The sequence below is a fragment of the Callithrix jacchus genome, chromosome 12 (genome assembly GCF_049354715.1).
Source record: "Callithrix jacchus isolate 240 chromosome 12, calJac240_pri, whole genome shotgun sequence".
Lineage (NCBI taxonomy): Eukaryota > Metazoa > Chordata > Mammalia > Primates > Cebidae > Callithrix > Callithrix jacchus.
The window spans coordinates 92,804,711-92,826,125 of NC_133513.1; the positions used below are offsets into that span (position 1 = coordinate 92,804,711).

General features: G+C 46.2%; 1 protein-coding gene across 4 annotated transcripts in view; it reads right to left on the reverse strand.

Annotated features, from left to right (window-relative positions):
- Nucleotides 1-8,270: 8,270 nt before the first annotated feature.
- The window catches only part of DNMBP (dynamin binding protein), a 136,514-nt gene continuing 123,369 nt past the window's right edge, over nt 8,271-21,415 (reverse strand). For all 4 annotated transcript variants that reach the window (XM_035268764.3, XM_078346252.1, XM_035268765.3 and 1 more), the window contains 6 exons: nt 21,224-21,352; nt 18,983-19,315; nt 18,110-18,289; nt 16,761-16,959; nt 12,651-13,198; nt 8,271-10,009 (listed from right to left, as the gene is read on the reverse strand). In XM_035268764.3, coding sequence (XP_035124655.2) covers nt 9,824-10,009; nt 12,651-13,198; nt 16,761-16,959; nt 18,110-18,289; nt 18,983-19,315; nt 21,224-21,352 — 1,575 coding nt within the window. In that variant the 3' untranslated portion in view covers nt 8,271-9,823. The remainder of the gene's footprint in view (nt 10,010-12,650; nt 13,199-16,760; nt 16,960-18,109; nt 18,290-18,982; nt 19,316-21,223; nt 21,353-21,415) is intronic.

A 21,415-nucleotide genomic window follows, 5' to 3' on the forward strand; every position in this document is an offset into this window, starting at 1 on the left:
GTTGAGATCACACCATTGCACTCTAGCTTGGGCAACAAGAGCAAAATGCCATTGAAAAAAAAATGTTGACCATTGTCCCCCAACTATCATCTGGCTTGTAGGGTTTCTGCAGAGAGATCCACTGTTGGTCTGATGGGCTTCCCTTTGTGGGTAACCTGACCTTTCTCTCTGGCTACGCTTAATATTTTTTTCCTTAGTTTCAACCTTGGAGAAACTGACAATTATGTGTCTTGGGGTTGCTCTTCTCAAGGAGTATCTTAGTGGTGTTTTCTCTATTTCCTGAATTTGAATGTTGGCCTATCTTGGTACCTTGGGGAAGTTCTCCTGGATAATATCCTGAAGAGTGTTTTCCAACTTGGTTCCGTTCTCCCCATCACTTTCGGGTACACCAATCAATCATAGGTTTGGTCTTTTCACATAGTCCCATGTTTCTTAGAGGCTTTGTTCATTTCTTTTTATTCCATTTTCTGTATTCTTGTCTTCATGCCTTATTTCAGTAAATTGATCTTCAGTCTCTGATATCCTTTCTTCTGCTTGATCAATTCAGCTATTGATGCTTGTGTATGCTTCATGAAGTTCTCGAGCTGTGTTTTTCAGCTCCATCAGATCATTTATGTTCCTGTCTAAACTGGTTATTCTAGTTAGCAGTTCCTATAATCTTTTATCAAGGTTCTTAGCTTCTTTGCATTGGACTAGAATGTGCTCCTTTAGCTCACAGAAGTTTGTTATTACCTACCTTCTGAAGCCTGCTTCTGTCAATTTGTCAATCTTATTTTTTGTCTGGTTTTGTGCCCTTGCTGGAGAGGAGTTGTGATCATTTGGAGGAAGAGAAGCATTCTGGTTTTAGGAATTTTCAGCATTTTCACCCTGGGTTTTCCCTCATCTTCATGGATTTACGTCCTTTGATCTTTGAGGCTGATGCCCTTTGGATGGGGTTTTAGTGTGGGGGTCCTTTTTGTTGATGTTGATGTTACTGCTCTCTGTTTAGTAGTTTTTCTTCTAGTAGTCAGGCCCCTCTTCTGCAGGTCTGCTGCAGTTTGCTGGAGATCCACTCCAGACCCTGTTCGCCTGGGTATCACCAGTAGAGGCTGCAGAATAGCAACGATTGCTGCCTGTTCCTTCCTCTGGAAGCTTCGTCCTGGAGGGGCACCAGGCTGATGCCAGCCAAAGCTCTCCTGTATGAGGTGTCTGTCAACCCCTGCTGGGAGGTCTCTCCCAGTCAGGAGGCACAGGGGGCAGGGACCCACTTGAGGAGGCAGTCTGTCGCTTAGCAGAGCTGGTACACTGCTGGGAGAATCCCTCCTATCAGGACAGCTGCTCTCTTCAGAGTCGGCGGCAGGAATGATTAAATCAGCTGAAGCTGCACCCACAGCCTCCCCTTCCTCCAGGTGCTCTGTCCCAGGGAGATGAGAGTTTTATCTGTAAGCTCCTGACTGGGGCTGTTACCTTTCCTTCAGAGATGCCCTGCCCAGTGAGGAGGAATCTAGAGAAGCAGTCTGGCCATAGCTGCTTTGCCACGCCGTGGTGAATTCCACCCAGTCCAGATATCCTAGCCTCCTTAACACTGTCAGGGGAAAACCACCTACTAAAGCCTCAGTAATGGCGGATGCCCCTCCCAGCACCAAGTTGATCATCCCAGGTTGACTTCAGACTGCTGCGCTGGCAGTGAGAATTTCAAGCCAGTGGATCTTAGCTTATTGGGCTCCATGGGAGTGGGACCTGCTGAGCGAGACCACTTGGCTCCCTGGTTTCAGCCCCCTTTCCATTTCCAGGGTAGTGAACGGTCCTGTCTTGCTGGGGTTCCAGGCCCCAGTGGAATATAAAAACTCCTATAGCTAGCATGGTGTCTGCCCAAAGAGCCACCCAGTTTTCTGCTTGAAACCCAAGGACCTGAAGGTGTAGGCACATGAAGGAATCTCCTGATCTGCAGACTGCAAAAACCGTGGGGAAAGCATAGTATCTGGGCAGGATAGCAGAGTCCCTCATGGCTTCCCTTGGCTGGGGGAGGGAGGTCCCCTGGCTCCTTGCACTTCTTGGGTGAAGTGACCCCCACCCACACACTGCTTCTGCTTGCCCTCCATGGGTTGTACCCACTGCCTAACCAGTCCCAATGAGATGAACTGGGCACCTCAGTTGGAAATGCAAAAGTCACGCACCTTCTGCTTTGGTCTGGCTGGGAGCTGCAGACAGGAGCTGTTCCTATTCAGCTATTGTGGCTCCTCCCATCTTTCCTGTCTTTTTTTATAAAAGCCGTTGATTTTTTATTTTTAAAATATTTTTATTTTTTTAAAGATGGGGTTTCACCATATTGGTCAGGCTGGTCTCGAACTCCTGACCTCAGGTGATCCGCCCACCTCGGTCTCCCAAAGTGCTGGGATTACAGGCATGAGCCACCGCACCCGGCTATAAAAGCCATTTTAACTGTAGTGAGATGCGGTTTCAATTTGCATTTATCTGGTTAGTTGTGCTGGGCTTTTTTTTCTTTTTTAACTGCATTTTAGGTTTTGGGCACATGTGAAGAACATGCAAGATTGTTGCATAGGTACACACATGGCAGTGTGATTTGCTGCCTTCCTCCCCTTCACCTATATCTGGCATTTCTCCCCATGCTCTCTCTCCCCAACTCCCCACCCCGTGCTGTCCCTTCCCTATTTCCCCCCGACAGACCAGTGTGTGATGCTCCCCTCCCTGTGTCCATGTGTTCTCATTGTTCAACACCTGCCTATGAGTGGGAACATGCGGTGTTTGATTTTTCTGTTCTTGTGTCAGTTTGCTGAGAATGATGGTTTCCAGGTTCATCCATGTCCCTACAAAGGACACAGACTCATCGTTTTTGATGGCTGCATAATACTCCATGGTGTGTATGTGCCACATTTTCCCTGTCCAGTCTATCATCGATGGGCATTTGGCTTGGTTCCAGGTCTTTGCTATTGTAAACAGTGCTGCAATGAACATTCGTGTGCATGTGTCCTTATAGTTACGGTAAGCACAAAAGTTTTCCATTTTGATGAGGTCTAATTTATGGGTTTTTTTTCGTCACTTTCGTTGTCATTTAAAGAAACTAAAGCCTAACCCAAGATTGTGAAAATGTATTTCTGTTGTAAGAATTGTGTAGTTCCAACTCTTACATTTAGGTCTGTGCTCCATTAGGAGTTAGTCTTTGTGTGTCGTGTAGGAAGAGGTCTAATGTCATTCTCCTGCATGCAGATATCCAGTTGTCCCGGCACCATCTGTGGAAAAGGTGGTTGTTTCCCCATTAAGTTGTCCTGACACCTTTGTCAAATATGAACTGACCATACATGTAAAGGCTCATATTTATTTATGAGACAGAGTCTCGCTCTGTCGTCCAGGCTAGAGAGCAGTGGTGTGATTTTGGTTCAAGCGATTCTCCTGCCTCAGCCTCTTGAGTAGCTGGGATTACAGGCACGTGCCATCGCTCCTGGCTAATTTTTATATTTTTAGCAGAGATGGGGTTTCTCCATGTTGGCCAGGCTGGTCTCGAACTCCTGCCCTCGTGATCTACCCACCTCAGCCTCCCAAAGTGCTGGGATTACAGGCATGAGCCACTGCACCCAGCCCATGTGTTTTTATGTTTTTGAGACAGGGTCTCACGCTGTCACCAGGTTAGAGTGAGTAGCATGATCACTGCTCACCGTAGCTCCAACCTCCCAGCCTCTCAAGTAACTGGAATTACAGGCATGCACCACCATGCCCAGCTACTTTTTGTATTTTTTGTAGAGACGGATTTTCACCATGTTGCCTAGATTGGTTTCAAACTCCTGGGCTCAAGCAATCTTCCCACCTCAGCCTCACAAAGTGTTGGAATTACAATTGTGACCCTACTGTGCCTGGCCAAAGTTTACTTTAGACCCTCAATCTACGTATATCCTTATGCCAGTTTTATATTGTCTTACTTATTGTAGTTTTATATCTTGTTATTCTTTCAAGATGGTTTTGGCTACACTGGGTCCCTTGCGTTTCTATATAAATTTTAGGATCAGTGTGTGAATCTTCTTAACTTGGAGTAGATGCTACAGAAGATTCCCAGGCCAGGTGTGGTGGCTCATGCTTGTAAGCCCAGTACTTTGGGAGGCTGAGGTGTGTGGATCATGAGGTCAGGGGTTCAAGACCAGCCTGGCCAACGTGGTGAAACCCTCCCTGTCTCTATTAAAGATACAAAAAATTAGCTGGGTATGATGGTGGGTGCCTGTAGTCCCACCTACTCTGGAGGCTGAGGCAAGAGAATCGCTTGAACCCAGGAGGTGGAGGTTTCAGTGAGCCAAGATTGTACCAATGTACTCCATCCAGCCTGGGTGACAGGGTGAGACTCCATCTCAAAACAAACAAACAAACAAACAAAAAAAAAAACAATTCCCCATAGTGAACTGAGGACTAAAATTACCAGACATGGTGAAGGAAAAATTAGGGAATCAGGCAGGCCATTTATTGGTACTAGGTATATTTCGAAAATTTCCTACAGAGTTGTTACTTCTGGGGTTGAGGGCACTCCCTACTGGCATGCAGGCAGGCCTCAGTTTCCAAATACTTCAGTCAAAAGATTGGATTTAGAGGATTAGAATTTCAAGAAAACCAAGGGTTAAGGAAGAGGCAGTAGGGGCAGGGCTCCAAACTGCTCTATGTAGACCAGGCCCTGGAGGAGAGTTGGAGGTTACGTGTTGCTTCCACATTGACCTAAAGCAATGGAGACTGGCTTAAACTCTTACTGCTATTCAATCCTTCCGAGATTTAAAGGACCAATGTTCTCTGTTTTAGATGAGGGCTCCCACAGAACTGACTAGGGAGGCCCATTCAATGGCTTAGGGCCAAAGTCCTTTTGGTTGTACACATGAGCTGCTGTGCTCACAAGTGGGTGTATAGCAACGGGTTACATACACAAGTTTTGCTGTCAGGGCTGGCGTTGAAATCTGAGCCTTACTATTTCTATCTGGGCAAACCTGGTTGTTTCTTATCCTCTGAACATCGGTTTTTATTTCTGTTTTTGAGACAGGGTCTCACTCTGTTGTCCAGGCTGGAGTACAGTCGTGCGATCATGGCTTCCTGCAGCCTCAACCTTCTGGGCTCTGAGTATCAGTTATTTCTACACACCTCGTAGTGTTTGTTTGTGGGGGGTAGGGGGGGCAACATAGGATAATGCAGCATAAGCCTTGGCACAGTGCCTGGCTCTGTGGAAGATGCTGTTTTTGACAGACCCCTGAGCTTCCCAGAAAGCTTGCAGACTCTTGAGGACATGGTATGCCATGGGATATTTCTTGGAACCAAGGCACTCATATCAGCATCATATGTAATGCAAAAGAACTAAGTATAAACGTCTGGCCATCCCCTCATCTTCCGAGAGTCTTCTGTTTGTGTGCACTGTGTGGCCATGAGGCCTTTGTTCTGGTGTGATGTTATTAGTACTTGGGGTTGATGCCAGGGCAAGAAACTCAGTCCTTTGACCTTAAAAGGGGGGGGGAGAACAGGGAAGAAGAGGAAAGCTTGGTAGTAGGAAAGTAGGGGGAGAGGAATACTGACAGCAAGTTGGACTGACCCTGGAAGAAGTATGTCTTGTATTGAGATGTTGAAAGGAATATTTACAGGAGGTTTTGCCTTGTCATAGGTGGGGTTTTCTTCTTTCGTATCCACAAGAAATTTTCAGTAAAGGTCTGTACTATACTTCGTGGCTTTTGAAGTAGGTTTTTGCTTTAAGAAAGTGTTCTGGATGCATAGAGATGTTGAGATAGGACAGGAAAGCCAGAAGAGGGTGGCTCACTATTGCCTGAAACTTTTACTTTTTTCTTTTTATTCATTCATTCATTCTTTATTTATTTATTTTACTTAAAAAAAATTTTTTAGAGACTGGGTTTCACCATGTTGGCCAGGCTGGTCTTAAACTCCTGACCTTAAGTGATCCACCTGCCTAGGCCTCCCAAAGTGCTGGGATTACAGGTGTGAGCCACCACACCCAGCCACCTGAATCTTTTTCTTACTTGTATCAATTCACAAGAACCTCCTGCTGGCTCTGCGGGGCTGGAAGGGGAACTTGATGGTGGGTGCTTTGGGTGGGGAGGGTACTGTGGGAGCGATGGGTACAGGCTGGTAACAACCAGCCTCCTGTAGGACACAATCTCCATCCGGGACTATGTTTCTGGGTTCCTCTTCCTCATGACTTGAATCAAGAGTGAAACATAAGGAAAGGGATCAATGATTTAACTCACCGTGAACTCAGTACTAAGCTCCAATCCTGCTGAAATGCTTGGCATGTATAATTTCTTTCCCCTTTCCAGCTGGATGGTCCATTGGCACCCATCACTTTTCTGCTGTCTGTTTTTCCTAAGCTCGAAATCTGGGATCTATCTATCTTGGATCTATAGATAGGTGATCTATAGCAATAGCGGCTTGTCATACTAGGCCCTTACTACTCCTGTAGCAAGAGTGGGCAGGCGTGTGGTCTTGAGCAAACATGAGTAACATGAGTGTCCTTGGTGGTCTCAGATATTCCCCTGTGACCCTTCTATGCTGCAGGCAGGCCTGGGGGCTCAGTGCACAGCTACCAGCCTAGATTCTGGGGCTGTGAGGGCCTGCTGGGCACTGGGTTTTACTGGGGGTGGTGCTGAGGTACATGGTTGAATCTGGGACTCACTTCCCTCTCTTCCCCCAACGCAGAGGGTGTTTTCATGTGTGCTGTGCTGCCTGTGGCTGAGGGAGGGGTCACCACAGGTCACGTGAACATGTCTGCCCTGCCCGCTCCAATCCATCTTATTGATATTTGCATGCTACACTCAGAAGCTGTCATCTCACATGGCTTTCTTAGCTCTTAGGGTATTTTTTTTTTTTTTTTTTTTTTTTTTGAGACGAAGTTTTGCTGTCATTACCCAGATTGGAATGCAATGGCACGATCTCGGCTCACCGCAACCTTCACCTCCTGGGTTCAGGCAATTCTCCTGCATCAGCCTCCCGAGTAGCTGGGACTACAGACTCGCACCACCATGCCCAGATAATTTCTGTATTTTTAGTAGAGATGGGGTTTCACCTTGTTGACCAGGATGGTCTCGATCTCTTGACCTTGTGATCCACCCACCTCGGCCTCCCAGAGTGTTGGGATTATAGGCGTGAGCCACCGCGCCCGGCCTCTCTTAGGGTATTTTCATGCATGGATAGTTGTTTAAGATGTTTCTGTGGGAGGACAAGCACTGGAAGTCCTATTCCAGCATCTTGCAGCAGTCCTGTTCCAGCACACTACATGTAGTAACTCAACAAATCCTCGATGCTGTTACTATCTCTACCCTAACCAGGGAACCGAGGCAAAGTCGGTTAAGTTGCCAACGTCAGAAAGCTGTTCAAAGTCTCAAGGCAGACAGTCTGGCTCCAGAACAAAGTACACAGAAAGACTTAGCTGGAGCCTGAGTGTCAATTGACAACCCCTCAAAAACTTAACGTATAACTCAGGCAAGTCAGAATGTCTCTGGACCTCATTTTCCTAGTCCAGCAAATGAAAGAGTGGCCCAGCTGACTTGTAAGCTGCTTCCCACAGCCAACCCATTCAACTGTGGCTATTCCTTGACAATACCGAGTGATTGCTTCACTCACCATACTGTCTTAAATCCCATCATCTCTGCCACTAGCCCTGCCATTTCCTTCCCTGCCCCCAACTGCCTGAGCTGCTACTCTGTGACCTTGTTAGACAATCTCGTGTATCAGTGTCCACATCTGCACTATCAGGGAAATACTTGTTCCCTAGAGATCCTAGCTCTTCTGTTCTGCTAGAATTTCCCAGGACAAGATGGCTGAAAATAGAGGCAATCACCTGTAGCATGGACATCTTGAGTCCACAGATTTAAAAAAATTTCTTTTCTAGAGACAGGGTCTTGCTGTCACCCAGGCTGGAGTGCAGTGGTGTGATCTTGGCTCACTGCAACCTCTGCCACCAGGACTATAGGTGTGCAGCACCACACGAGGCTAATTTTTGTATTTTCAGTAGAGACAGGGTTTCACCATGTTGGCCAGGCTGGTCTCAAACTCTTGGCCTCAAGTGATCCACCTGCCTTGGCCTTCTAAAGTGCTGGGATTACAGGTGTGAGCCACAGCACCTAGCCTGAGTATATACAGATTCTGTTGACATATTTGAAAAACTGACTTTGGACCTGGATTTCTTCAGTTAACTCTCCCATTCTCCCAGAATCTGGGCATCACTCATTGTCAAGAAGGCATCCCCAGAAGCCCAGGAGACTCTTTCAGCTTAAACATGAAGAGAAAACAAGAAAACATCCATGGCCATTAGAAATGCTTTTATTTATAAAATAACTACTTAAATATAAACACCTCTAAATAGAAACACTCTTCACAAAAGGACTCGTGTTACTGCCTTCTGACCATGACCAGCAGAGACACTGTGGATATAAGGGCTCCATGGTGTCTCCCCAGACTCCCAGGATTTAAGGCTAAATGTGCACTTGGAGGGGCAGGGGCTGTAGGGCTATTCTTTCTTCCCCTTCTTTTAAAAGACAAAACTCATGGTTTCCCATTCCAAGATAGGCTTCATAGCTGGGGAAGATCTTAAGATTCTTGGTATAAGGGGTAGCAAATATCTTCCTGAGACTGGGAGGTATGATCAGGCACTTGGGAATCTGGCTTTGAATGTCATCTCTGAAGAATAGAAGTTAGTGGTGAAAAACAAAATCTCATTTCCAAGTCTAGGATAAGCTACTTCTGGAACGCCTTATCCCAATTCAAGTAAGTCACATGTGTTCCGTTGTCTGCATCTACAGATGTAACTAAACAGTCGTAGGGTGCTTGGATGAAGGATAAAGACATCCGGTTTTCCACTAGGCTGAACTGGTTTCAGCTCGAGGCAGAAGTAATACTTTTAATGGAATGGCTGTAGCTCTCATACTGTTATTCTAGGAAAATCTGTTGGTTATTGAGCCCAGGGCAGGGGGCCACCAGACATTACACACAGACTACGTAAAGAAAAGATGACAATCAGAAAGGTGTCATTGAGGCTGGGGTGTGATGGCTCATGCCTGTAATCCCAGCAGGGAGGTGGAGGTACAAGGGTTGCTTGAGCCCAGGAGTTCAAGACCAGCCTGGCAACATAGCAAGACCCCATCTCAAAAAGTGTCAGTGATTTTGTCTAACAAGGGAAGAGAATCTTTCAAATGAAGGGTCAACAGAAAATAAAGACCCTAAACACTTCTAAAAGTAGAAGGCAGTTGAATTTTGTATAACCAATCTGGGAATAGAGTGAAAGAAACAAGATTACAGAAGGTAGTGTTGAAATTAGGGAGAGTATATATATGAGAATGTGTGTCGGGCACTAGAGGTGTCCCAGGAGCTTCGAAGTACTAAGTTTGGTTCAATCCCAACAAACTTAGTGCAAGCACTGCCTCGTGGAGTACCCAGAGCCATTAATTCTTCTCTTCATCTGAGTTGGCGTCTGAGCATGGAACATGGGGCCACTCCAAACGCAGTACAGCATAACCAATGCCAACATTGTCTATTGTTAGAGCACAGCTTCCTGCATACACAGGTCACTGGGCGTCTGCTTGCAAGTTTCTCCTTCCCAAAGGCCAGCTCCAAGACTTGTCTCTCTTCTCATGGTCACTAAGTCATCTGCAAAGCCCCAGGGGCCATTTCAAATTCTAGAGATTCTAGTGAGCATCAAAGTTAACACCCAATCGAGAACAAGATCCGTGGTGTGCTCCACCGTGCCACAGTTAAGCAACGCAGACGGGGCTCGTGTCTCAGGAGCAGGCGCCCTCTTGGTGGGCCGCCAGAACCCTCGGCAGACTGAAAGCAGTAAGGCTGGGTGGCGGGCAGCATGGGCTCAGGTGTACTCGGTTTTGCGGATATAATTGGATGGAACGTAGCCCTTCTTCCCATTAACCTCAGCTAACCACCACTCTGCATTTCCTGTAACATCTTTAAACTCGAGGATCTTGAGTTTCTGATTGGCTGACACGCTCAGCTCATTTGGGTTTCGTGCCTTGAAGGTGTAGACAGCAAAATAGACCTGTGTGAGGGAGAGAGAGAAAATGGAAAATTGCTGGGAGCAACGCCATCTAAGAGAACTTCATGCTGTGAAGGGGAGGGTCCCACATCCACATGCCCACATGTGGCTACTGAGCCCCTGAAATACAGCTAACGAGACAGAAGAACTCAGTTTTTCATCTTACTTAATTTTAATGAACATTAAATAGGTACATATGGATGATGGCTACCATAATAAGGATGATTTAAAGAAAACATCAATTTGGGAGGCAAAGGTGGGCAGACCAGATGGTCAACATGGTAAAACCCCATTTCTACCAAAAACAGCTGGGTTTGGTGGCGAGTACCTGTGATTCTCAGCCACTCTGGGGGCTGAGGAAGGAGAATTGCCTGAACCCAGGAGGCAGAGGTTGCAATGAGCCAAGACTGCACTACGGCATTCCAGCCTGTGCAACAGAACAAGACTCTACTTATTAAAAAAAAAAATTCAGCCAGGTACAGTGGCTCACGTCTGTAATCCCAGCACTTTGGGAGGCTGAGGTGGGTGGATCACCTGAGGTCAGGAGTTCAAGACCAGCCTGACCAACATGGAGAAACCCCATCTCTACCAAAAACACAAAATTAGCCAGATGTAGTGGCGCAAGCTTGTGATCCCAGTTACTCTGGAGTCTGAGGCAGGAGAATTACTTGAACCTATAAGGCAGAGGTTGTAGTGAGCCGAGATTACCGCATTGCACTCTAGCCTGGGCAACAAGAGCAAAATCTGTCTAAAAAAAAATTGACACCTTTTCAATCTTTCAGAGTTGCTTTAAAGGGTAGGAGATGAGCATACCCTTCCATACCTCAAACACAAATCCTGAATTGAAAAACCCCAGAAACCACAGCCAACTTCAAAGAAAGAAAAGTTGATCTCTAGGTGCCACAAAGGTCTAATGCCCAGCAAAGGGAGAGGCTCAGGGATTAGGAGAAGCCATGAGGCCCATGGGGGCCCAAGGAGGGACACACGCCCAGGGCTGGAGCTTTAGGACCTGGTCAGGGACAGGAGCTGATGAGACTACAACTACATCCCTGCTCAAAGTCAGAATCTCCCCCCTTGATGTGTATAAAATAACTGTCCACTTGGTAGGCCCAGGATGGAGATATTTGACCTGGGCCATGGGTAGTAAGAGAAATCGCCAGAAAAACAAGCATGCACAAAGCTCGGCCATGGCACTGAGGAATGTGTTGTGGGAAGCTCGAACTGAGAAAGTGGGTAAAAACTGGCCTCTCTGAATCCAGACACTGGCAGAGGCAGCACCTCTACAACCCAGGACACAACTAGGCCTTCTCATGAGGGCAAATCCTGCTGGAGATGAGCTCACAGACAAACCTGACCATCAACACAGGAAGATGCTCCGCTGAAAAGCGAGCAAGCAACAAAAGGTGAAGTGGAGACTCTGCAGCTATGAATCTGAAAGTGGCTTTAAAGCATGCAGGTTTAAAATGTTCATGATACGGCCAGGTGTGGTGGCTCACAGCAGGAATCCCAGAACCATGGAGAGGCCACAGTGGGGATCAAGAGGTCAGGTAGGTGATCAAGACCATCCTGGTGAACATGGTGAAACCCCATCTCTACTAAATAGTCTCAGCTACTAGGGAGGTTGATGCAGGAGAATTTTTTTTTTTTTTCCCAGATGGAGTCTCACTCTGTTGCCAGGCTGAAGTGCAGTAGCGCAATCTCAGCTCACTGCAACCACCTCCTCGCAGGTTCAAGTGATTCTCCTGCCTCAGCCTCCCAAGTAGCTGGGACTACAGGTGCATGCCACCACACCTGGCTAATTTTTTTTGTATTTTAGTAGAGATGGGGTTTCACCACATTGGCCAGGATGGTCTCCATAACCTGACCTTGTGATCCTCCTGCCTCAGCTTCCCAAAGTGCTCGGATTACAGCTGAAAGCCACCATGCCTGGCCACTCAGGAGAATTTCTTGAACCTGGGAGGCAAAGGTTGCAGTGAGCCAAGATAGTCTGTCCCTGGGCAATGGAGAGCAAGACTCTGTCTCAAAACAAAAAAAAAACAACAAATGTTCAAGATACAAAGACTACAAAGTGGGCAGATCACTTTTGAGGCCAGCAGTTCAAGACCAGCCTGGCCAACATGGTGAAGCTCCTGTCTCTGCTGAAAATACAAAAATTAGCCCGATGTGTTGGTGCATACCCGAAACCCCAGCTCCTCAAGAGGCTGAGGTTGCAGTGAGCTGAGATCTTGTCACTGCACTCCAGCCTGGGCAACAGAGTCCATCTCAAAAAGGAAAACTGAAATGGGCAGAATTTCATTTCTAAATTCCAGAAATAAAAATACAGTTACTTGAATCAAAAACCAAACAGGTGGAGTAAACAGATGTTATACAACTGAAGAATTAGTGAACTGCAAGAGTAATAGTTTTCATTATGGCACCTTTTAAACACCCAGCGACAGAGGGGTCCAGGAATAGCCTGTGAAGTGTTAGCCAGGGAAGGTGCTCAGAGGCTCTGCCATCAGAGATTCCCTGAAATTCCTTGTGCTGCGAGCTCATCTCAGGTCACCCTAGGCCTCAGGCAAGCCGCTTCTGCCTCACCCCCGCCTGTACCCACAACACATCTGCTGCCCCGTGGGCCACAAAAGCAGGCTGGGCGTGCACTCACCTGGTTGCCTTCTGCATCACTGCTTTCTGGCTCTGGACTTCTGTCTTCAGGAGGCTGGGCTGCTCTTGCACATCCTTTTGTGAAATCTTGACCTTGCCCATTTCGTCCTGGTACAGAGTAGCCAACCGTTTCTGGATGCCTGAAGTTCCGGTGGCTCCTCGGGGTGGCAGTGGGTTGGTTTACATCTCTAGCTACATCTGCAGAGTCCCCTGACCTTGGCTGGGAAGAAGAGTCTGAGTCTGAAGGGCATCTGGAAGGACCACTCTCTGAATTACCCAGATTCAGGGATGCAATGAGAGTCCCTTGGTCACATTCCTTCAGTGGAGATGCATCTTGAGGCTGCCTCGGGCAAGCACTTGAGGTAAAGGACACAGTCATGCTGCTGGGGTTGAAGGTCAGGCTGCTGCCGCTGTTCTGGCGTGGGAACCTGGGGGAGGAGCTGCCATGTTCAGACTCTGTGGAGGAGTGGCTGCCCACGGAGGCATCGGAGTGGCTGCGGCGAGGATTGTAGGGCTTTAGGAAGGAGCTGTACACAAAGCCTTTGGTGACTACAAAGGAAACAGGAAATATAAACAAGAACTCTTAGCAGAAGGATGGACAAACGGAGGGAGCAGGGAATCGAGAGAAAAAACTGGTCTAAAACCTAGGTCATTCATCTGTAAAATGGAGAGTAAAACAAAAACTTAAAAGCCAGGCCAACAGTGAGAGTCACAAAATAAGATGCCTAGTGCCAAAGCATCTTGGAATACTCAGTCCCAGGATGTGATATGTGTAGGTGTAGAGATGAAGAGCTGCAGCTGCCTACCAGTTCTTTCAATGTCATAACCCAGGAGAACCGCAGCCAGCCAAGAAGATGATAATGTAAACAACCATGTGTGTGGGAATGGGCATGGGAGAAGAATGTCATAGGACAACTAGATCATGCCTAAGAGGAAGACTTCACTAAGCCTATGTGCAAATATACCAAGCGTGGACAAGAGTTAAGAACCAGCCTCGGCCGGGTATAGGGGCTGTAATTCCAGCTCTTTGGGAAGCTGAGATGGGAGGATCTTTTGAGTCCAGGTCCCTGGTCAACATGGCAAGACCCCATCTCTATTAAAAGGTCAGATGCAGTGGCTCATGCCTGTAATCCCAGCACTTTGGGAGGCTGAGGTAGGTGGATCACCGAAGGTCAGGAGTTCAAGGCCAGCTTGGCCAACATGGTGAAACCCTTAGTCTACTATAAAAAAAAAAAAAAATTAGCCAAGCATAGTGGTGGGCGCCTGTTATTCCAGCTACTTGGGAGGCTGTGACAGGAGAGTTGCCTGAACCTGGGAGCTGAAGGTTGCAGTGAATTGAGATCGTACCATTACACTCCAACCTGGGCACCAAGAATGAAACTCCATCTCAAAAAAAGTCGCAGCTCAAGAAACCCCTCCATAGGCCTCCCTGCCCTCTTTCCCCCCAAGACACTTCAATCCTTTGGGAGTCTGGATATAGTGGGAAGATGTTCTAACGTAGGAAGCAGTTTATGTTAGAATATACATGTAACATGTACTGCACATGTTCAAGTTTATAAATTGCCTAAGATGATGACCAAGGGGGCTTTCAGCTAAAACTTAAGCATAAATTAGGGATTGTGTGAGGATTCACATGACAAGTTTTCATAACAGTGTCAAGGCACAGACCCAGAGTATGTAGGCTCCATGAGAACAAGGGCCATCACTCTCTTGATCTTTGATGCATTTCTTGTACCTAAAAAGACACACACAGCAGACCCTCCACAGATATCTGCTGTATGCATGGAGAAGAGCCCTGGGGACACTGGAAGGGGAGAGGGTTGAACAGCTGATCTGAATACTGTGGGCTTCTTGCTACCACTTCTCAAGTTTGAGTAGATAAAAACCAAAGAATGGCGCACTTTCTTAAATAGCTTGGACCTTTACAGGGGTCCATCTGTCTCTGACCCCATCAGCAGCTGTCACCTGATGTCACCCTAATAGGCTCCATCCTCTGTCCTTCCTTTCCTACTTCTAATATCTTGTTCAGGATAAGCAGAAGTGGGGAGAAAAAAGTCACAAGATGCTTTTAAAGAAACCAAGAAGTGTGAAATTTTCAGTTCTGGGTGGCGAGTACATAGATGTCTATTGCATGGGACCACAATCCCTATCTAAAACGCTTAGGGCCAGACATGTTTTGGAATTCAGATTCTTTTAATTCTGGGAAGGTAATCAAGTACCTGTACTACATATTTTGTAAAACTCCCCAGCAGAGTCAGCACCCCATAATTAGTTCTGTTAATAATATTCAGAATGAGATCCTGTCATTTGCGGCCACATGGTTGAATCTGGAGGACATGATGTTAAGTGAAATGGGCCAGGCACAGAAACACAAACACCATATAACCTCATAGAAGTCGGGAGTAGAATGCTAGTTACCAGAGGCTGGGGTGGTGGAGAGGGAGGTCTGGCTATGGGGGGGTAAGAATAGGGAGAGGCTATTCAACAAGTACAAAGTTAGGAGAAATAAGCTTTGGTGTCCCATTGCACAGCAAGGTGACTCTAGCTAATAATGTGTATTTTAAGATGGCTAGAAGCGAGGATTCTAAATGTTCTCACCACAAAGAAATGACAAGCTTAGGCTGGGCGCGGTGGCTCATGCCTGTAATCCCTGCACTTTGGGAGGCTGAGGCAGGTAGATCACAAGGTCAGGAGATCAAGACCATCCTGGCCAATGTGGTGAAACCCCATCTCTACTAAAAATACAAAAATTAGCCGGGCACAGTGGAACATGCCTGTAGTCCCAACTACTCAGGAGGCTGAGGCAGGAGAAACACTTGAACCTAGGAGGTGGAGGTTGCAGTGAGCTGAGATTGCACTCCAGCCTGGTGACAGAGTGAGACTCCGTCTCAAAAAAAAGAAATAACAAGCTTATAGCCTGGGCAACACAGGGAGACAGTCTCTTCTATAAATAAAAAATAAATGCAAAAATAAATAACAAAATTATCTGGGCATGGTGGTGCATGCCTCTGGTCCCAGCTATGCAGGAGGCTGAGGCGGGAGGACTGCTTGAGCCTGGAGGGCGGAGGTTGCAGTGAGCTGAGATCATGCCACTGCCCTCTAGCCTGGGCAACAGTGCTAGATCCTGTCTCAAAAAATAATAAAAATGAAAAATATACACACATGACTATTTACACCAAAAGGGGTAAGTTACAATTATAGTCACACATCACCTTTGTTCAGGTTTTGGCAAAAGTGTTCTGAAAAAAAAATCCTTGTTTTAGAGCTATTTGGATTTTGGAATTGTGGAAAAAGGGATTACAGGTCAGTTTTACCCCTTGTACACTTATTTAAATTCTATAAATCACTCCCCCTCCAAAAAAGCTGTGAGCTGTTTTTAAAGTAATTCCCTAAATAGTCATGAGGTAAAACTGTTATAGGGAGAAAAAAAGCAAATGAAATCCCATAGGTTTTTAATTTCCATAAGACAAATTCACAGAAATTAGAAGAGGTGATGGGCGCAGTGACTCACACCTATAATCTCAGCCTTTGGGAGGTCAAGGCAGGAGGATGGCTTGAGCCTAGAAGTTAGAGACCAGCCTGGACAGCAAGGCCTCATATCTACAAAATAGTTAAAAATTAGCAGGGCATGATGGTATATCTGTAGTCCCAGCTAAGGCAGGAGGATCCCTTGAACCCTGGAGTTTCAGGTTACAGTAGGCTGTGATTGTGCCACTGTACTCCAGCCTGGGCGACGGAGAAAGACTGGCTCAAAAAAAAAAAAAAAAAAAAAAAAAAAAAAAAAAACTGGAAGAGGGCAGCTTATTTTGTGGCATACTGGGAACAGGCTAAGGAGGAACAGGATTCCATGAGGCAGGACTTCCTGCCTGTAAGTGCTCTAAGACACGGAAAGAGCTTGCAAGATAAGCAACGGCGTCTCCTCTGGAATTTGTCAAAACAAAAACAGGTTTTGTTTCAGTAATGATCTTCACTCTCTAGAGAAGGTTAAGGTTATTTTTCCCCTTAATCAAAGCTTTTTTTTTTTTCTGGCCTAGTCAAGATTTGGGTGTAGCCAAAACTACTTTCTTTTTTAAAAAAATAGTTACATTCACCTGCTGCTTAAGATTCTTACCTCCGTTGTCAATCAGCCAGCGGTTCTGACTGCCCATAGGGTCTTTTTTCTTAATCACACCCACCAGGTCACCTTCCAAAAGTGAGACATCCAAGTCTTGGGCAGCATTAAAGTTCCGCTCTGCTTGGAAGAGTTTTTCAGGGGGATACCTGGCCAGGAGGGAGGCCCGGAGTTCTTCTGACTGTAGCATGTAACTTGGCTGAAAGGCAAGAGGAGATACATCAACAAAAATCCCTCAATGGCCATTACCCCAGCAGCCATATTTAATCCCAACATGCAGCCAGTCTCAGAAATGAGGCAGAAACAGTCAGTCACTGCCCCATCACCCCCATCAGATGTGTTTGTGATGAAGCCAGCCCATGTGGCTAGGTAAAAATATGAGCCCTTAGGCAATGTTTGATGCCTCTATAGTTAAGAAAATTTAACACACACCTATTCTTACATTTGTTTTCTTGTAACTTGTAAGTAAAATGCCACTTTAAAAAAAATCAGAATATCTAAGTGACATTAGGTCTTGTATTTTGTTAGGGAAATTCTCAGGTTCGTCTATCTTGAGTTCCCCCCATCTGTGAAAGCAAGTAAATCATAAGAAAAAATAAAGGTAATGATAAAATCAGGCTGGGCGCAGTGGCTCACACCTGTAATCCCAGCACACTTGAGGCCAGGAGTTCGAGACTAGTCTGGTAAGCATAGCAAAATGCTATCTCTACTAAAAATACAAAAATTAGCCAGGCATGGTGATGCATGCCTGTAATCCCAGGTATTCCAGAGGCTGAGGCAGGAGTGCCAACCCAGGAGGTGGAGGTTGCAGTAAGCCAAGATGGCACCACTGCACTCCAGCCTGGGTTACAGAGCAAGACTCTGTCTCAAAAAATAAATCATAATTCAATTCTCCCTTTTAAAGTAATATAAATTAATGTCCATGGGATCATATATGGGGCAAAAATATAAGCAGAGATGTATCAGCAGCTCTCTAGACTGAACCCATATAATCTGGTGTGTGTTATCCTAATTTTAAAAATATACAAGAACCTGAGTTAAAGACTAACTCCAGGTAAAAAAGGCAGGCAACCATTAACTGTTTAGCTGTATTACTTTTATGAATACATGACCAAAAATTGGAGGTCTGGCCGAATTACTATGCCCTTAAATGAGTTTCCTGAATTAATGAACTAATGAGTTAATACTCGGCATATACAGGAGTCCAGGACAGGTGAGAATGCAACCACTATTCTCCATTCATTATGAAATACAGAAACCCCACTAGTGGGATCTGGGCCCGGGGCCTGGCTGCAGGGTTTCCACTCTTTACCCCCAGGCTGGGCAGCTCCTCTCAGTTCCCTACTCACCAGGCCCAGGAGTGGCTTTCGAGCAGACTGGCGGTCGATGGTTTTCCTCTCAAATGGTTTCTTGGTGGCTGGAAGAGACTCCGGGAAGAAGGTGAAAACCTGGAGTTGCTGCAGAACTCTGCTGTGCTCTTCGTGAAAGATGGCAATCAGGTTTCCTTCCCTGTCGGCCACTTTAAGTAACTGGAGTCCGTGGGAAAAGCCGAGATAGGGTAAAGAAGAAACACGGATGAAAGATCCCAGGACTGACAAAGTCTCATTAGAATCACTGAAAGGTGAAGTTCAGCTGCAGCTACTGACACAACAGCCCGATGCAAGACACAAAGCTCTCTGGGGCACTGCCTGCGGGCCAGGTTGGCTGACTCTTCTGGAAAATGCTCAAGAGGGAAAGGGATGTATCAGAAGCCACAGGCTTCATGGCACCATCAAGGGATCAAGAATCCCTGGCTGGGCACAGTGGCTTATCCTTGTAACCCCAGCACTTTGGGAGGCCAAGGTGGGTGGATTACGAGGTCAGGAGATTAAGGCCATCCTGGCCAACACAGTGAAACCCCATCGCTACTAAAAATACAAAAATCAGCCAGTTGTGGTGGCAGACACCTGTAATCCCAGCTACTCAGGAGGCTGAGGCAGACAATCACTTAAACCCAGGAGGCAGAGGTTGCAGTGAGCCGAGATCATGCCACTGTACCTGCAGCCTGGGCGACAGAGCTCAACTCTGTCTCAAAAAAAAAATTTTTTCTGAAAGGACTGAACTAGTGAATATTCAGTTTATGTAGTTCAGATAAATGTTTCAAACCATGCTACCGTATTTCCCAGAAAAATACCAGGTGAAGGCCATAGATGATTATCCCACTGAAGGAGTAAGACACTCACTGAAAGCAGTGGCTTTAACTGCTCCAGAGCCTGGTGCACGAAGTCACGGTGGGCTTCGGCATAGCCGTGGATGCAGTTGGTGAAGAGGCCATGGGCGTACTGGTGGAACTTGGGCAGCTCGTCCAGCAGCTGCGCATTCAGGGCCTCGTAGTTGTTCCGGGCTGACTGCAGCTCCTCCAGGGTCTTCTTGTCCTTTAGCTTCTCTGCCCGTTCTGTACAGTTATAGAAGTCCAGGAGCTTGTCAAAGCGTTTCTGTACCAGCTTATGGGGCCCTGTAAACATGCTCAGTAACTGATTTAAGGGGGAGATGACAAGCCGCTCTGTCCTCTCCTTCTGTAGGGACGAGAAAGGCACGTTGCTCAGTTGGACAGTATCCCACATATTTGTGATTAGCCTCTACTTAAATACTCCACAAGACTTCTTACTTGATACTGCAACAATTCCCACACCAAAGAGTATGCAAAATATGCGAAGCTCACTTGAACTCCCTGAGTTGATAAATGCTAAGCTGCTCATTGATGTGATGTGTGCATTAGAAACCAGACGTGATAGTTTATCTGGTAACATTTATTATGTGTACAAGTCTACATAGCTTAAATTTAACTGCAGATTTAGTTGTTATATAAATCTGGAACAGAGTAACTTTTATATACTCATAAACCTTGAATCATAACCAAGTAATATCCACTTTTATCTTCCAAAGAATTTTTCTCTTGGCCAGGAAGTGGGACTCACACCTGTAATCCCAGCACTTGGAGAGGCCAAGATGGGCGGATCACATGAGTTCAGAAGTTCGAGACCAGCCTGGTGAAACCCAGTCTCTACTAAAAATACAAAAATTAGGTGGGTGTTGTGGCACATGCCTGTAGTCCCAGCTACTCTGGAGGCTGAGTCAGGAGAATTGCTTGAATCTGGGAGGTGGAGGTTGCAGTGATCCGAGATTACACCACGGCACTCCAGCCTGGGTGACAGAGTGAGACTCTCATCTCAAAAAAAAAAAAAAAAAAAAAAAATTTCTCTTTAATTCTAGGGGACAGATATTAAGGGTAGGCCAATGAATACATAAAGAACATAAGCATCTTATTAAAAATAATGGACAATTAGAACACCTGTCAGCTCCCCAGGTGGGCATGTCTTTTTCACCCTCAGGCCACCCATAGATCCCAAGAAACTATCAAACCCCATTCAGTTTCTTCCACTAGGGATTAAACAATCCAACATATATGGATTTAGAATTTCTCAAGAAATTTGGTCTTTAGTACTTTCTTCATAAAGTAGTTTTTACCATCTCAAATCTCTGGTAACATATTAACTATGTTCCTAAATATTCATTTTCAAGGTTTCTTGAGGTGGAGTCTCACTCTGTCTCCCAGGCTGGAATGCAGTGGTGTGATCTAGGTTCACTGCAACCTCTATCTTCTGGGTTCAGGCAATTCTCTGGCTTCAGCCTCCTGAGTAGCTGGGACTACAGGCACTCACCATGGTGCCCTGCTAATTTTTGTATTTTTAGTAGTGATGGGGTTTCACCATGTTTGCCAGGCTGGTCTTGAACTCCTGACCTCAAGTGATCTGCCTGCCACCACCTCTCAAAGTGCTAGGATTATAGGAGTAAGCAACTCACCCGGCCTCAATTCAAGTTATTACTCCTACAGTTGTTCTTATTTATTTTTGAGACAGAGTTTCGCTTTTGTTGCCCAGGCTGGAGTGCAGTGGTGTGATCTTGGCTCATTGCAACCTCCACTTCCTGGGTTCAAGCAATTCTCCTGCCTCAGCCTCCTGAGTAGCTGGGATTACAGATATGTGCCACCATGCCTGGCTAATTTTGTATTTTTAATAGAGACGTGGTTTCTTCATGTTGGTCAGGTTGGTCTCAAACCCCCGACATCAGATGATCTGCCCACCTCGGCCTCCCAAAGCGCTGGGATTACAGGCATGAGCCACTACACCCGGCCAGTTGTTTTTATTTGATCAGAGTTAATCTACTTGCCTAGTCTTCCTTTGTCCCCTGTAACTAAATTAATCACAAGTTATTTTTCAAAAAACCTGTTTGTATAGACATAGGTCCTACATTTCCCTCTAACTGAAAGTCATGAATCTCCAAAGCCAATACAAATATAGCTAAAGGATGACTAATGTGCCTGGTGCCCAGGGCCTGTGTCTGTGGAACTGACTTTTGCATGAGCTGATGTATTTGAGTTGACCTCGGGAAGGGGGCCAACTTTTGAAGAAAAGGTTACTTACAAAATTAGTGAAGAGCTGGTCGCTGATGTAGCGATGCACCCTCTCAAACTGCTCGAGGTCTCGGTGTCCTCTCTCCATGCACACATCCCACATGCTCATGGCAGCCACCACTTTCACACATGCCGACTCCTGGAGCCAGTTAGGACAGACACAAGTCAGAACAGACCGGACCTTCCGGCCTTTGTCATCCGT